The 15,923-nt window shown below is 59.6% G+C and overlaps 1 protein-coding gene across 1 annotated transcript in view; it reads left to right on the forward strand.

Moving 5' to 3' along the window:
* SORCS2 (sortilin related VPS10 domain containing receptor 2) overlaps window positions 1–15,923 on the forward strand; it is a 448,292-nt gene that overhangs the window by 411,461 nt on the left and 20,908 nt on the right. Inside the window, exons 12-17 of the mRNA XM_035005356.1 lie at window positions 3,173–3,249; window positions 6,345–6,436; window positions 7,193–7,300; window positions 12,849–12,969; window positions 13,941–14,074; window positions 14,790–14,918. Coding sequence (XP_034861247.1) covers window positions 3,173–3,249; window positions 6,345–6,436; window positions 7,193–7,300; window positions 12,849–12,969; window positions 13,941–14,074; window positions 14,790–14,918 — 661 coding nt within the window. The remainder of the gene's footprint in view (window positions 1–3,172; window positions 3,250–6,344; window positions 6,437–7,192; window positions 7,301–12,848; window positions 12,970–13,940; window positions 14,075–14,789; window positions 14,919–15,923) is intronic.

Raw genomic sequence — 15,923 nt, forward strand, 5'->3', positions numbered from 1 at the left:
ATGGATGGATGGATGGATGGATGGATGGATGGATGGATGGATGGATGGTTGGCCAACGGATGACGGGGCAGGGGTGAACGGTGGAGGATGGGCAAACGGATAGGTGGGTGGCTGGAAGAGTGGGCCGTTGGATGGTCAGATGGAAGGACAGATCACAGAATGGTGAATGGATCAAATGAGGGAGGAATGGATGGATGGGAGAATGATTTGAGTCATGGCTGACATGTGTTGATTCCTGAAGAGGATTCTAGTTTAGTCAAGGAGAGAGAGACACACATACAACTAACATGAGAAAAAAAAAATCAGAGCAAAGTCATACCCGTGGCTGTCAACACAGGTAAACTAGAGCCTCCTTCGGGGGGAGTACGTGTGGGTGGATAGGACACGAGCTAAAATTAGGTTTATTTGACTTCAGAGAATCTTCCAAAATTAAAAGCATGTGTTTTGAAAGCGCATTGCCAGGCAGCGGCTGGCATCTTACTTTCCTTGTTGTGGTCAAGGTTAAAGGGCCATCCTGCGCCCAGTGCTGGGACAGCCCCCACCTGCTCCCGCCACTTCGGTGTGGGTAGGAGACCTCAGGCCACCGATGGGAGGGAAGGGAGGATGAGCCGTTTTGTGGCCAGACCTTTCCTCCATCCAGGCACTGAGCTCCTAATCACTGCACCAACCCTGAGAGCTTTACCCCGTCTTCACAGGAAAGCAGGCGGGAGCTGGGGGAGTGGGATTACCTGCCCCACCTGCAAGGTGTCACTCAGGAAGCCCGAAACCCAACCCAGGTTCCCGGGGGAGCAGACACCCACAGGGCGCTCCTGCCTCTCAGCCCCTCAGAAGCACTGTCCTGATGGGCTGAATCCCCAGATTCTTGACCAAAATAACAAAGGCACAGTTTTAAATGTTCCGTAGCCCAAAGGCCTCACAAACCCAGAATGAACTTCCTGGCTGCCCGAACATGCCGTGCAGATCTGGAGGGGTGTCATGCACCGCACTCCATCTCACGGAGACCACGGAGCCCAGCCGAGCTGCCAGACCCTGCAGAGAGAGGGCATGCCCATGGCAGCCTCCCTGCCTCTCCCTTCGTCACGTCGCCCCAGACCTCAGTTTCCCCATCTGTAGAATGAGGGCACCGCCTCCATGTTTCTCAGGCCCTTCTGCCCTAACAGCCTGGGGACACATTCTGTGAATTTCCCTTTAGTTTTCCCCCGTGCCTGTTGGGTGACTGGCAGCCTGACAGCTCTGGTAGACAGAGCAAGGAAAACAGAGAGCGTCCCTTAGAAGACAGACATCTGCGCCACGAAATCGCAGACAGGGAACTCGCCTGCCGAGTCTTGCCGACACCACAGCATTCGCTGCGCTGCTGCGCGTGCCATGCGTGCGTCCCGGGGTGTCTGCCGGCATCCACAATGCTCCTTCCCACCCCAGTCCTTCCATTTATTCATTCAACTCCCTCCTGGCCGTCTCTCAGCGCCGTTTGTTTGCCAGGCGGGGAGAGGGGACCCAGTTCAGCCCCTCCGCCCCTCCCTCTGCCGCGCGGTCCCTCCACCGGGCACGCCCTTTCCTTCTCCCTTGGCCAGCGTGCGTTTGTCTCTCTAGGCCCAGCTTGGAGGTCACTCCCTGCGGGAGTCTCCTCTTGATGGCCTTCCTTCCCGGGTCCATCAGCTGTCCCCTGTCTGCACTCACGATTCCTTGGGCTTCCAGATATCCTGGCTCTGTGCGCAGTCTCATGGCACACTTCTTCCCCAGCTGGGTTGAGAGGTCTCTGGGAGCTGGGGCTGTGGTTTATTCAGCTCAGAACCCCCACAGCTCAGCACAGGGGCTGGGCAGAGAGCAGGTGCTCAGCAAATGCTGTTCCTGCAAGTGCAGGAATGGGCGAGTGGGTGGGATTGATGATGAAGAGAAATGTGGGGATGGAGGGATGATGGGTGGGTGGATGGACAGGTAAACTAATGAAGGATGCATTGATGGATGATGGAGGGATGCATGGAGAGATGAGTGGATGGATGGATAATGGATGGATGGATGGTGGATGGATGATGGATGGATGATGGGTGGTGGATAATGGATGGGATGGATAGATGGATAAATGGGTGGATGGATGGATAGATAATGGATGGATGGATAATGGATGGATGGATGGATAATGGATGGATGGATGAATGGATGGATGAACATATTGGTGCTTGGTTGGACCTCAACAAAGATGACAGGTACACAAGCCGTCTGCCACTCTGCTTAAAACTCACATTCACTCATCTATTTGAGGACAATCCATCTCCTTTGGAATTTTCCAAAGACGTCTGAACTTGACTCTGGATAAGATACTCCTGAGAGTGCCCCCATAAACAATGCCACGAATGGCCAGTGACGTACAGGCCTCCCAGGGCAGGGGCCTCTGGGGCTCCAGGCTAGAGTCCAGAAGGGCTTCAGTGTCCTCATCTGTAGGCTGGGGTTGGCTTGGACACTGAGCTGGGCATCTTCCCACTCTGGCACCACCCCAGGATTTAAGTCGGAGTCTAGAAAGTGGCCTTAAGGGTGGTGACCCATCAGCCAGCCTGGTACTGGGCTTAAGTGAACCACTTAAGGACGTCCTGGCCATCTGGTTGGTCTGGTGCCCACCTCACATTCCTGTGAACACCCACCGAACATATTTAATGAGCACGTCCTGGGTGCTCAGCCTGCCTCTCACCTGTACTTCCCATGCAGCCCCGGACCTCTGGTCTCCCCCGCCCCCAGCCCCGGGGAGCAGGCTCCAAACGCAAACCCAGCTGTGTCCTGCCCCAGTGTAAATCCTGTCGGGGACCGCCACGACCCCACACCGGCCCACCTGGAGCATGGCCTCCTCACCAGTCCCTGATCGGCCCTCCACAGTTGTTCTTGAACCGCTCACTCCCCGTGAACCCCTCAAGTGCCTCGCCCTGCCTGACGCTCTCTTTCTTTGCAAAGTTAATCCCTTCTTGCACAAACTAGGATGCAGGGCCCAAGCCCAGTGGTTCCATAGGCCGGTCAGTGTACGGAGAATGCAGAGGGGGCGTGCACATGGGCGGCTTTGGGTGTGGGAGATGTAGACCCAGGGCCCACATCACTGCTGTGTGGGCATCTGTCTGGACACATACCTTGGTAAGGCCAAAAGTGGGCTGATTCTAAGAGCAACGCTGCCCCTATTCTTCCCGACCAGGTAACCTGGGCTCACAGCTGGTGGAATATAAAGAAGAAATGTACATCACGTCAGACTGCGGCCATACCTGGCGGCAGGTAAGGAGGCTGGGGGCCTGGCGCCCCTGCCCACACACCCATTCTGCCAAGACTCGCTGCTGATGCTTGGACTCTCTGGTGCCCTCCCCTCCCAGACGTGTCCCGAGACACAGGTCTCCCCCCTGCAGCCTGCCGGCCTGGCTGGACAGACAGCTCCCTGCAGCTGGTGCTAACGTCGGCCTCACAAGCCACTGCTGGGGAGTTAGAGATCTGACACGCATCTTCACATGCTCAGACCCGTCACCGTGGGGGTCTCAGCAATGGGAGTAAATGCTAGGGTGGGGGCTGGAGGTGCCATCCTGGCGGGTGCCACGCAGGGTCTCAGAAGCTGGGGCTGAGCTCTCCTGGGAGCCCCGAGGCCAGGAAGCGGGGACCCACGGGTGATCCCCAGGTTCCCGGCAGGGGCGACTCTTAGGGGGAAGAGCAGAGACGTGGAAGAGAAGGAGAATATGGGGGAGGGTCCGGCCGGGAGGAGCCTTGCTGAGTCTGGGCTGGGGGGCCTGGGAGACATTCAGGGGGGATGATTCGAGGTCGAGGCGTGGCCCGAGAAGAGAAAGAAAGCAGAGCTGTTGTGCAGGAAATGGTTGGACCTGCCAGGGTCCTCAGTGCCAGGCCCACGTGGAGCTGACATTCCCAGCCTGGAGGGCGGGCTGTGGGCTGCGGACCCCAGCGTCCCCGGGCAGTGCAGTCACGTGGCTCGGGAGCTGGCCCAGGCTCTGCCCCAGGAGAGGCCAGCCTCCCTCTACACCTGCTGTTTGTTTCCAGCCCCAAAGCCCTCATCAGGTCCACCAGCTCCCTGGAGTGACTGTCCCTGCTTTTAACACTTAAGAAAATGCACTAAACTTTGATGTGCGTCTCCCCTTCCAGTGTCAGGAGCTCTGCTCTGGGGCAGGTTATACGTGCCCGAGGCCCCACTTGCAGCCCCTCCCCCAGGTCGCGCTCTGGACAAATACGTTAGCCCCGAAGGTACCCCATTTACCTGCAGCCTGGGTGTAAGGCCCTGACATTTTTAATAATATGCAAGAAACCAGGAATTTTGAAAAGGGCAAAAGAGACTTACTGTGTTAGAATGTTTCTATTTCCCTAAAACCCGTGAAACATGCCTAAACTTCCTGAAATGTCACCATCTGTCCATTTATTAGGGAAACGTGCCCCCCGTTAGATTAAGTAGGCCAGGGTGAAACAGACAGGGTGTTCTAATTTTCTAGAAACCGACTGTAAAACACTCACAGTGGCCCCTGTAGTCCAGATTTGCTGGGATTCCACGCTTGGGAATGAGGGAATTGGATGGGGGAATATTGGTTCCAGTGCGGATGGGGGCCTAGCGTTGGTGGGTGCGGGTGGGGGCGCCGGAGCCGGGGGAGGAGAGGAGGGGCGCTGCATGCCTGAGTGCAGAGGAGGAGGGGACAGAGGACAGGCTGGGACAGTCACCCAAGGCAGGGCAGCCTACTGAGCGCAGGGAGATTGTCAAGGATGTAATAACATGTGTCTGAGAGGAGAGTTCTCAGAATATGAATTACAAATGGCAATGTGTGTCCTGCTTAATGGACATAACCTTTTAAAAACACGAGCTCCCTAGGATGATAAAAAAAACAAACCAGAAAACATTCAAGGAGTCCCCTCAGAGCCTGGGGTGTGGGGAGGTGGGGGGTCGGTGGAGAGATGGGAAGGGGAGGCTACCTGCCCCTGGGCCCTGCTGCCCAGGGGCTGATCAAGCCACAGAATGACTTGTTGGTGGGGGTCAGACCTGAGTCCCCTCTTGCAGAGTCCCAGGCTAATGAGAGTAGAGTCGCTCTTGGGTGCCCTGGGGTGGCTGGGAGGCACCCCATCTTTGGGGTGAGGGGGCATGGTCACTGCCCCTGCCTGTCCCCTGGGGAGGAGCCCCCAGCCGCGTGTGCACAGAGCTGTGCCAGAGGGCGGGAGGCCCGGGCCTGGGGCTCTGGGACAACCAGGCTCTGAGAACCCATGTGTGTGGTTTCATTGCCACACCCCGCCGCCCAACGGCCTGATCACCCTGGAAAGAAAGAGGAGTAGGCCCCCAGTGGAGCAGGAATGAGGGTTCCCATGGTGCGGCCAGAGGTCTCTGCAAGTTCAAAGCAACAGAGCCAACAACAGAGCCCTGCGGGCACAGGGAGACAGATGTGTTTGCTGTGAGGCGGCCCCTGCACAGCACGAGGACCCAGCGTGGTTCTAACGCTGTGCCTGGCAGCCCAGGGGTCCCGGAGAGGAGACTAGCTTCTCCTTGGATATTCCCTGGGACAGGGAGCTCACTCGTTCCTGGAGGAGAAGCCTGGCTGTTTGGGAATTCATTTTCCTTGGTGGGCTTCTGCCCCTCTGGTCTGTCGCCCCCCAGCATCCCAGGATTCCTGGGCCCAGACTTTCATCTCTCCCCCTGGACTCCAGCACCCAAACAGAGAGGACCTGGAGCACCGATCCCAGGGCCACCAGAGGTGTCTCCTCCTGTGTGAGCCCTGTCCGGGGGACAGTGACGGTTCATTCATTCACTCCCTTACTCATTCATTCATTCATCCCCACACACACTCCCCGAGCACAGGCACCCTCGGCTCTCTGAGCTGAGCCGTGCTGGGCCACAAAAGAGGACTCAGAGGCAGGCCCTGCCTGGGAGGAGCTCCCTGGCTGGAGGAGACCATGACAAATAGTGTAGTAAGTGCTCAGGCCCAGAGCCCAGAGACACTCCCCACCCAGCCTGGCTTCAGGGAGGGCTTCCTGGAGGAGGCGGCACACCTGCTGGGTAGTCAAATAGAGGTTTGCTGACTTCCATATTTCTTTCTCACCTTCATGTCGTCTGCCATATTGGTGTGCGGGCTTTTCCTGTGCAGAGGGCTGCCTGTGGCATTTATTTGCAATGTTCTCACGCCAGTGGTCTAGAAACTGCCATGCTCATTCACTCATCCCTCGCGCACTGAGTCTGGGTGGCGTGGAGGAGCATGTGGAGGGCCTGGGGGACACGGGGAGCCCTCAGGCTGGCCCTGCCTCAGGGAGCTGGCCTCTGCTGGTGGCCCCCAGCCTGTGTGTTGACGCCTCTGCCCCCAGAGAGTGACCTGCCCTCAGAGTGTCACCTGCCCCCTCTGCAGGTGTTCGAGGAAGAGCACCACGTCCTCTACCTGGACCACGGCGGCGTGATCGCAGCGATCAAGGACACCTCCATCCCCTTGAAGATCCTCAAGTAACGCCATGCGGGCCCAGCATGGGGGGCGGGGGCGGGGTGGTCAGGGCTCCTCCACCTGGGAGCTGTTCCAGGCCAGGCAGGCGGACACAGGGAAACAGGGAATAACAGCACAGCATGGTCGGGGGGCTGGAGGGAGGACTTCCCAGAGGAGGTGATGTTCAAGCATCAACAAGGTAGTCAGCTGGAGGAGGCAGGGCCAGGCAAGGAAGCCAGAGGGATGTGCCCAGGCGAGAGGGCATTTGGATCAGCTTCAGACATCTGAAGGGCCGTTGTGGGGAAGTGAGGGCAGGTGTGAACTCTGGACTCAGAAGGCAGAGCTGGGGGAGCTGCCGGGAAGCCAATATCACTTTAGTCTGAAAAAGAGTTTTCTGCACTACGAGCTGGGGACACCGTGATATGATGCCTTGGGGAGGCAGTAAACTTCTGTCCCTGGCCTGGCAACCCCTGGGCTAGGCTCAGGCATTGTGTGGGGCTGACCTGGACGTTCCAAAGTCCAGATAACTGCAGTCCAGGGGCTGCAAAGCAGCGTCGCGGTACCTAGACAACCCGCCCAGAACTCCTTGGCTGTAGTGTTACTAAGGAGATGCGGAGGCCACTCGGTGCCGGCGGGCGGCTGCTGTGGGCCCCCAGCCCCCTCAGCTGGGCAGCGCTGGCGCCGGGGCTCGGGCAGGGCTGGATCCAGGAGGGCAGCAGGTCTGGGACACGGGCCGTGCTCCCACCTGCCTGCGGTGGTGACACCCCTTCTCTCGGCAGGTTCAGTGTGGACGAGGGCCTCACCTGGAGCACACACAACTTCACCAGCACCTCCGTGTTTGTGGACGGGCTGCTGAGTGAGCCGGGGGACGAGACGCTGGTCATGACGTGAGTGCCCACAGGAGGCGGGCGGGCAGATGGCCTTGCTGCTCTGAGGTGCGCTCAGCACTGGCCTCCCCCGCTCCTTCCCGTCTTCCTCACTCTCCTCTCCAACCTCACACCTGCCTCCTCGTGTCCTCCTGTCCACTGGCCCCTGCCACGCCTGGGACGTCCGTCACCTGCCCAGGATCACCTAGGTGGTGAGGGCTGGAACCCAGTCAAGGGCGGCTCCGGCCCACTGCCCGAAGCGGCCTTGGGAGCTTTCCCACCATCATCATCACCATTATTATTATGAGCTCCTGGCCCCTGGAAGGGCTCCCAGGCCCGCGGCGCAGGGAGGACCCATGCAGGGCAGAGCCAGGCTGTGGCCGGGGCAGGCTGGGCTCTGAGGTTGCAGCTCTGGGCCCCTGAGCCCGAGGCCCCTTGCCAACTCGCAGGGGGAGCCAGGCCTCACTCCGGGCCAAATGCTGCCCTGGGCATGGTGAGGAGGGGGCACAGGGGCATCCTTCTTGGGATCTGAGAGGGCGGGAGTTGAAACAGGGTGCACGGGGCTCGACTGCACTCCCCAGACACTGGGGAGAGGGGGGGTCCAGCTGTGGAAGGCTCTTTCCTGGCCAATCCGCCCTCCTGGGGGCTTGTTCAGGCTGGTCTGCGGGCCAGGGTGGGGCCTGAGACTCTGCATTTCTAACCGCTCCGCTGATTCTCTGTATGCCTGGCCACACTTGGCATAGCCTGCCCTTTACTGATGATGCTTGCACTGGGGAGACCATGTTTCCCAGAATGCACATGTACCCAGAACCCATGACTTGATTGGGAAGCAGGGTCTTTGCAGATGCGATCAGTCAGGATGAGGTCACACTGCCGTGGGGGGGGGGCGGCCCTAATCCAGCGTCCTTATAAGAAGGGGAGGGATGCAGACAGACATGGGGAGAGAGTGACCCGAGGCGGAGACTGGAGGCGGGGGCACAATCCGAGGAGTGCCGGGAGCCCCGGGAGCTGGAAGAGGCAGGAAGGACCCTCCCCTAGAGCCTGTGGACGGGGCCCTGCCCTGTGAACACCTGCATTTCAAATTCATGGCTTCTAGGACTGGGAGAAAATAAGTTTCTGTTGTTCGCAGCCCTCAGTTTGTGGAAGTGGCCGGGGCAGCCCCCGGAAGCCATCACAGGGCCCCACAACCCTCCCTGCTCCGCTAGGCCGGGGGCCGCTGGTGGTAGGTGGGATGCTGCACTGCGGCCCCCCGGTCTCTGCGAGCGGTCAGCCTCTCTGCTTGCTCTTTCTCTGGGCCGACTGGGCGGAAGCTTCCCGAAGGCCCGGACGGGCGGGGGAAAGACTGCACCTCCCCCGCTGACCGGGGCCCCCGGCTCCACATCACAGCAGAGGCCGTGGAGGCCAGCGGCTCTCAGACTCTCCAGCACGGCCTGCAACATGCCGCCCGCTGTTCTGGGCACCGAGGACCCCGAGGACCCTCAGAGCTGCTGGTCCGGTGGGCGGACCTCAAACTTAAGTAAAGAGTGGCCCCCTTCCTCGCTAGTGTGAACGATGCTGGTGTCCCAGGGCCCACTGGTGGGGTGGGGAAGGAGCAGCTGCTTGCCCCCCATCAGGATGCGGACGGTCTGCCTTTTCTGGCACCATCTCTCCGGGAGCCGACCGGCCTGGCCAGGACAGTGGTCAGCAGTGGGACCCCTCTCCCCGCGGGCCCGGCCTGGGATGGCCGTGTGCCCTGCGGCGGGCACGGCTTTCTTGCCTGGGAGCCATTCCCTGGCAGGGCCCCGGCAAGAAGCACCTGGTTAAGGGACTCACACTGCTGTGTGCCCTCCCAGCTCCCAGTGGGCCTCCACGCCACGGCCCTGTCGGCTCTGCCATCGGCCATGCTGGGCGAGGGGCTCGCACCTCTGACCGCCCCCCTCCGAGATCCACGTGGATGAGCCCCCAGCCTTAAACCCAAACTGGCAAGAAACCTTCATTAGTGGGGACCCCGGGGGAAGGGAACCCTGAGCTGCTCTGGTGCCTGGGTGGGGCTGGGAGCGCAGCCTGGACAGCCAACCTCCACTGACCACTGCTGACCACCCCCACTTTGGTGCCCACCTCCTAGGCTTCTGGGGGCTGCAGATGGCGCGGGGCAGGACGGGGAAACAGTGAGTGTGGGCTCCTCCCTCGGACATTTGAGACGACAGGGGCAGGCAGCCGTCTGAATTCCCTGCAGACTGAAATTCAGCTTAGTGTCCCCTCCCCGGGGGGCCTTCCCTGCCACCAGGACGGAGGCAGCCTGGTGTCCTCCCTGCCTCTTCAGCAGTATGGTCCCTTGGACAAGGGCCCTGGGGACGCCTTGCTGAGCACCTGCTGCATGTTACAGGTCCATTTTGATACGTCATCTCATTTTGTCCTCATAAGAATTGTCCACGGAAGGATGTATTGCCCCCCCCTTTCTAGGGGTGCTAAAATCTCAACAATTCTGCACCGAGGGAGTGGTGGGCAAGGGGCCCCTGTCACCTCAGCTCGGCATGGTCCCCAGAACTGGAGAGGGAGGGGACCCGGTGATGTCGTCCTAGAGACCCTGGCTGGGGCGCTTCCCCTGGACACCCAGTCGCTGCCGTGCCCCTGCCTGGGGACGTGTTATGTCCCGTATGGCTCTGTGTATCTGTGTGGGCCTCATGCTGCCGCAGGCTCGGGTCTGAGATGGGAAGGCCGGTTCCTCCTGGGGCTGCAGCAGGGTGTCAGCGTGTGTGGGCAGGGGAGGGAGGGCTCCAGCCTGGGGTCCAACGCAGGGCTGTCTGTCTGCGGTGTGGCGAGCAGGCTGGTGTCCATCGAGCAAAAATGCCAGCACGGAGGGTGATGAGCCCGCCGGGCCAGAGGCCTCGGCTTCCCCAGCTGAGGAATGGGGACACTTTCTACCCCAGAGCATTGGGCTTGGAGCCAAGCCCCTGGTCCCATGTGTCACAGCACCAGGGCTGGGTTTGGCCCCAGAAAAAGCAGGTGCTATAACCTTTTAAGGTTTTAAAGGAGGACAGTCCCTCCTTCCCAGAGCTGCATCTCCACACGCTGTTCAAATCCCAGGTGACACGGGAGCCAGTCATACGGCCCAAGAGGGGACACACGGGCACGCTAGAACAAAACGTGTATGTCTCTGGGCCGTGGGCGCATCCTCGCTGGGACCCGGCGGCCTTCCCCCCCCACCCTGCTCCTTCCTCTCTCCCTCTCCGTGTCTCTGTCTCTCTGTGTCTCTCTCTCCCTCTCCGTGTCTCTGTCTGTCTGTGTCTCCCCTGCTGTCCTGTTTCCTGCACAGTTGAGAACATCTTCTCAGGTGATTTTTTATCCAAATCTACCCAAAGGTCATGTCACAGGTGACCACCACTGCCTTTCAGGATGTGTCCCCCAGGCTGGGTCACCGAGGCCCACCCTCCCCTCCCGTACCACGCCCAGGGTCGGGGGGCTGTTTACGGGGCAGGGGGCTCCTGGCCCACCCTGTCCCGCCTGGCCCCTTCTCTCCTATTAACTGTGAGGTGATCCGCGGGCTGCCTTTGGCATGTTCTTCCTAAAACTCAGAATGAACCAGGTGACAGATATTTCTGCATTTCAGCTGAGGCTTTAGGAGGCAGCGGCCTTGGCTGCGCTGTCCTCGGCGGGTCCCTTGTCAGCCTTAGTTTCCTTGTCTGTAAAATGGGAATGACAGCAGTATATTCCTCACGGGTTTGGGAAAGGAGAAGATGAGACGCCGACCCAGTGCCTCGCACACAGTCAGTAGGTCGTGTCAGTACGTGTCCAATGCGCACTTGCTCTTCTCAGGATAACGTGCTTTGCAGGAGGGGGACAGGCCTGCTCTGCCTTGGGGGCGCCCTAAGTGCTCCCTAAAGAGTGTCCCTATCGAGATAAGACCCTCACTCTCTGTTTCTGTAACCAACCCAGCGGGCTTTGTTTGGGAGACGGGACACAAGGCTGACCACAGGGGCAGGTCAAGGCTGAGACAGAGGGAGGCTCAGGGGCCTTGAGGACCCGAGGAGGCCCATGGCCAGCCTGCAGAGGCGGGGGATTTCATCTGCAAAATAAAGATAACAGTATCTACTTCGTGGGACTGTTTTGGGGAGCAGAGAAATTGTTGCGTGTGCATGTGGATGAAGCTCCTAATGTGTGCCGGCGCCCCACACAGACCATTGCTAATCCACCATCAATCCTGAAAGGCCAGAACTATCGTCCCCGTTTTAAAGCCAAGGAAACTGGGGTACACAGAGGGAGTGAGCCTGCCCAAGGTCACAGACATAGGAGGTGGGGCATCAACCCAGGCCTGCCTGGCTCAGAGATGTCCCATGAAAGCAAAACTCCTCTTCAGATATCAGCCTCGGACATTCAGAGCCAGCCATCATGTCCCCTAGAAAACAGAATGAGCCAGGTGACCTACCATCCTAGAATGGGGTTAGGATCCTTTCGGATCCTGATTGTCCTTCCCCAAGTATCCTGTCCCTGTCAACATGCTTGGAAGGGGACTGAGTACAGCAGGGGGTATCACCTCCTCTACCCAGATGCTCAACCTCTGGTGATATGTCCGGAATGCTGCAGGTTGGACTCAGGAAGGACCAAGGACATGTTGGCTGAGCCCCTCTTCTGTGGTGGTTTTTGTAGCCCCTGAAATAGCAGTCCTTGCAGAGAGGGAGGGATCTGGGTACATGGTAGGTGCTCAGCAAATGACTGCTGCATGCTGAGGAAGAGGAAATGGCCCAAACAAGTTGTGTGGCCTGGGGCAAATTACTTAGCGTCTCTGTGCCTCAGTCTTCCTTTCTGTAAAATAGGGGTGGACTTGTCTCACGAGGCTGGGGTGGGGATTAGACCAGACAGCATAGATGGAACCCCCAGCACATCATGGGTGCCCTGTACATGGCTGGCCTTTCAAGAGCCCCCATGGTGCTCCATTCCCCTGCTTCCTCCACTCACCCAGGCTGGGGCCACATGGTGAGCAGGAGGTGAGCACAGGCTGAGGTCCTGCCGCTGTGAGCCTGTATGATGACTCGTTACCTCTCTTTGGATTGCTGCTTGTGCCTGGAAAAAGAGCCGGTGGCCCAGCTCTGCAGAGCTGGGTGTTCGCGGTGCAGGGTTCAGGCACGGTGAGGCCGACCTGGGTGTCCGTGGGTCAGACCCCGGTGCAGTGATGCTGACTGAGGCGGGAGAATCACCCCACGTCCAGCTGACCCCCCCCGACATTCTGCGGAACAGAAGCAAGGACCGTGGAAGGCTATGGAAGGGCCCGGGTGGCAACTGGGAGGCCCGGGCTCCTGACACGACTGCGCCCACTTCCTCATCCATTGAGGGGGTTGTGGGGGGAGACCCCCACCCATGCCATCCATGAGCCGCAGACTGTGTGTGATCCTCATGGAGACACCACCACCAGGACCACACGCCTGCAGCCGGCTGGGCACAGTGTGGGGGTGGGGGCGGGACTCTAGGAGAGGCCAGGAGAGCTGCCACTGGGCCCGTGAGGAGGGGGCGCTGAGGCCCCAAGGGGAAGTGGTTCGCACCATGAAGCAGGCCAGGCTAAGGTGATTTTCCTTCCCTCCTCTTCTCTCCCCAGCGTCTTCGGCCACATCAGCTTCCGGTCCGACTGGGAGCTGGTCAAGGTGGACTTCCGGCCCTCATTCTCCAGGCCATGCAGGGAGGAGGACTACGGCTCCTGGGACCTCACCGACCTGAAGGTGGGCCGGGGCCCGGGCTGCGGGGCAGGGCAGCTTTCCCTGCCTGTGCATCCCCCTTCCTGCGCGGCACCAGGAGCCTCACCTCCAACAGGGCTTCCCAGAACCCCGGCGGCCCTGACACGTCCGGTCCTTCTGCTGGATTTTCTGGCCACTTCTTGGTGTCTGGGCTGCTCTGGGCTTGGGTCTGCCGCCACGCTCAGGGGCACAGGGCCATGCGCCCTGACCCCACTGTGCAGTCCAGTGTGCTTGGGGTCCGGGGCTTGTGACATGGTAGGCGGGCAACACGGGCCTGTGTCATAGATTACTTAACAGCCCCGGGGGGTTATGGCAGCCCCGCCCCATAACCTCAAACACATAGATGTTTCTAGAACAAAAGGTAGACTAGTCACACTATGTGAAATAAATAAGGGCTGGAAGCAGCCCGCCTGCAGTGCAGACCAGATTGTGCTGCCGAAGTTGTGATGAGGAGGCTCAAGGTTTCAGAATGTGGGGCTCTGGAATTGCTGGGGTCCCTGCTCCTGTCACTGTCCCCGTTGTAGGGCTGGGTGGGGGCTGCTGCGAGTGCACGCCGAGGACCTGCTGTGTGTCCACATGCGCCCCGTGGGCCGTGGCTCCTCCAAGCTCCTGCACAGGGCGTCCACCCGGGGACGAGGAGAAACATAACAGGGACCTGGGTTCCAGCAGCACTGTGACCCCTCAGGGCCAGGGGGAGCGTGTACACAGTGGGTGCTCAATGGATGCTTGTGGGTCAGGATGGGAGGGGGGCTGCCCCAGCTTAACCTCAGGAACACCACTTTGTCTTTTGGGCCTCGGTTTCCCCATCTGGGAAAGGGGACTCACCCCCTGCCCCACGCGGCTGCCTGGGGGTTGAGAATCGGCTATTTTCGGGGATGGGCAAAAGCAGCAGTCCAAGCCACCGGAGGGCAGTGGACCCTTCTCGGCCGGCTCTTCACCCCACGTTCCCGCTGCAGGGTGACCGCTGCATCATGGGCCAGCAGAGAAGTTTCCGGAAGAGAAAGTCCACGTCCTGGTGCATCAAGGGACGGAGCTTCACGTCGGCGCTCGAGTCCCGGGTGTGCAGGTGCCGGGAGTCGGACTTCCTCTGGTGAGGACCGCGCCGGCCACGGGCCTCCGGGGCGCCCTGAGCAGCTTCACGAGCCGGCAGCCGCCACCCAGCGCGGGTCTCAGACTCACAGTCCTCCTGCCGCCTTATTCTGTGCCTTAGAGCCAGGAGCGAAGCCCAGGGCGCTCCCGGGAGGATCGTCGGGGAACTCAAGGGCACGTGGGCACAGCCAGCACAGTGGCCTGCTCACAGCGGGGAGAGGCGCTAGGAACCGGGGAGGGTGTCCTGGGGGCAAGCGGTGCCCACCCAGCCCTTCTCCGAGTTCCAGAGCCTGGTTCACGAAGCCTCTGGCCGCCACCTGCCTCCCTAGCCATCCTCAACCCTTGCCCTCCTGCTCCCCCTTACGTGCCCAACGCCTCCACCTGTACCTCCCTCACCAGCGTTGAAGGGGCCCCTTGTGCAGTGCCCCTCCCCTCTCTTCCCCCTGGCTGTCCACCGCCTTCCTTTGAGATTCAGTGCACCTCCTCCAAGCAGCCCTCCAGGATATCTGGGCTGGGCTCCGTGCTCTCCTGGGAATTCCCAGAATCCCCTCTGCAACTCTTCTCACCTGGAATGTAACCCTGATTTTCGGGCTGGACGGGGCTGTGTGTCCCCACAAACAGGTGCATCGCGGGCCCTTGCTGTGAGGCCCCCGCCCCAGACCAGCTCCCATCCCCACCCAAACCTGTCTTCTGACCGCTCTTCTGCCCTCCAACAGTGACTACGGATTTGAGCGCTCCCCCTCCTCGGAGTCTGATGCCAGCAAGTGCTTTGCCAGCTTCTGGTTTAACCCCCTGTCCCCGCCAGACGACTGTGTCCTGGGCCAGACCTACAGCAGCAGCCTTGGGTGAGTGCAGCACGCGCCTCCTCGCGCCGCTCTGGGGGCAGAGTCGCGGAAAGAGAAGTCAACCAATGACGCCCTATTGGCTGGGCTCCTGAGAGTCACCCCGGGCACCGACCCTGCAGGGGCTGAATCTGAGCCCACATGGGCAGCATCAGGGACAGAGTGTGCTTTGAGCTGGCTCTGAACAAAGAGCGAAAGCATCAGGTATATGAAGCTGTGAACCCACAGCTTCAGGAGGTCCCAAGATGCTCTATCTTAAGGTCTCTGTTTCCCTTTGAGGCAGTGTTGAGAGGGGAGAAAACATCAGTGGACTTTTCAGAAAATCCCCATTATTTCCCCTGGGGAAGGGGCAGGGGCAGAGCTTAGGAAGCAGGACCAGATGTTGCAGGTTTTGGCCTCAGCAGCGTAAATTCCATCCATCCCTCCATCCATCCATCTGTCCATCCATCCGTCATCCTTCCAGCACTCACCCACCATCCATCCATCATCCATCCATCCATCCTTCACCCATCATCTATCCCTCCAACCATCCTTCATCCTTCCATCCATCTTTCACCCATCATCCATCCACCATCATCCATCCATCCTTTCATCCATCATTCACCCATCTATCCATCCATCCTTCATCCTTCCATCATTCACCCATCATCCCTCCCTTCCTCCCTCTATCCATCCATCCTTCACCCACTACCCATCCATCCCTCCATCCATCCTTCATCCTTACATCATTCACCCATCTCCATCCATCCATCATCCATCCATCCATTCTTCCATCATTCACCCATCATCCCTCCCTCCCTCCCTCCTTCATCCTTCCATCTATCATTCACCCATCACCCATCCATCCATCTATTCCCCCTTCCATCCATCCATCCATCCATTTTCCTTCCATCCATCATTCACCCATTATCCATCCATCCTTCCAACCATCCATCTTCCTTCCATCCATCATTCACCCATTATCCATCCATCCATCCATCCATCCATCCATCCATCCATCCATCCATC

The sequence above is a fragment of the Mirounga leonina genome, unplaced genomic scaffold (assembly GCF_011800145.1).
Source record: "Mirounga leonina isolate KUSES-001 unplaced genomic scaffold, KU_Mleo_1.0 Mir_129, whole genome shotgun sequence".
In the NCBI taxonomy this organism is placed as follows: Eukaryota; Metazoa; Chordata; class Mammalia; order Carnivora; family Phocidae; genus Mirounga; species Mirounga leonina.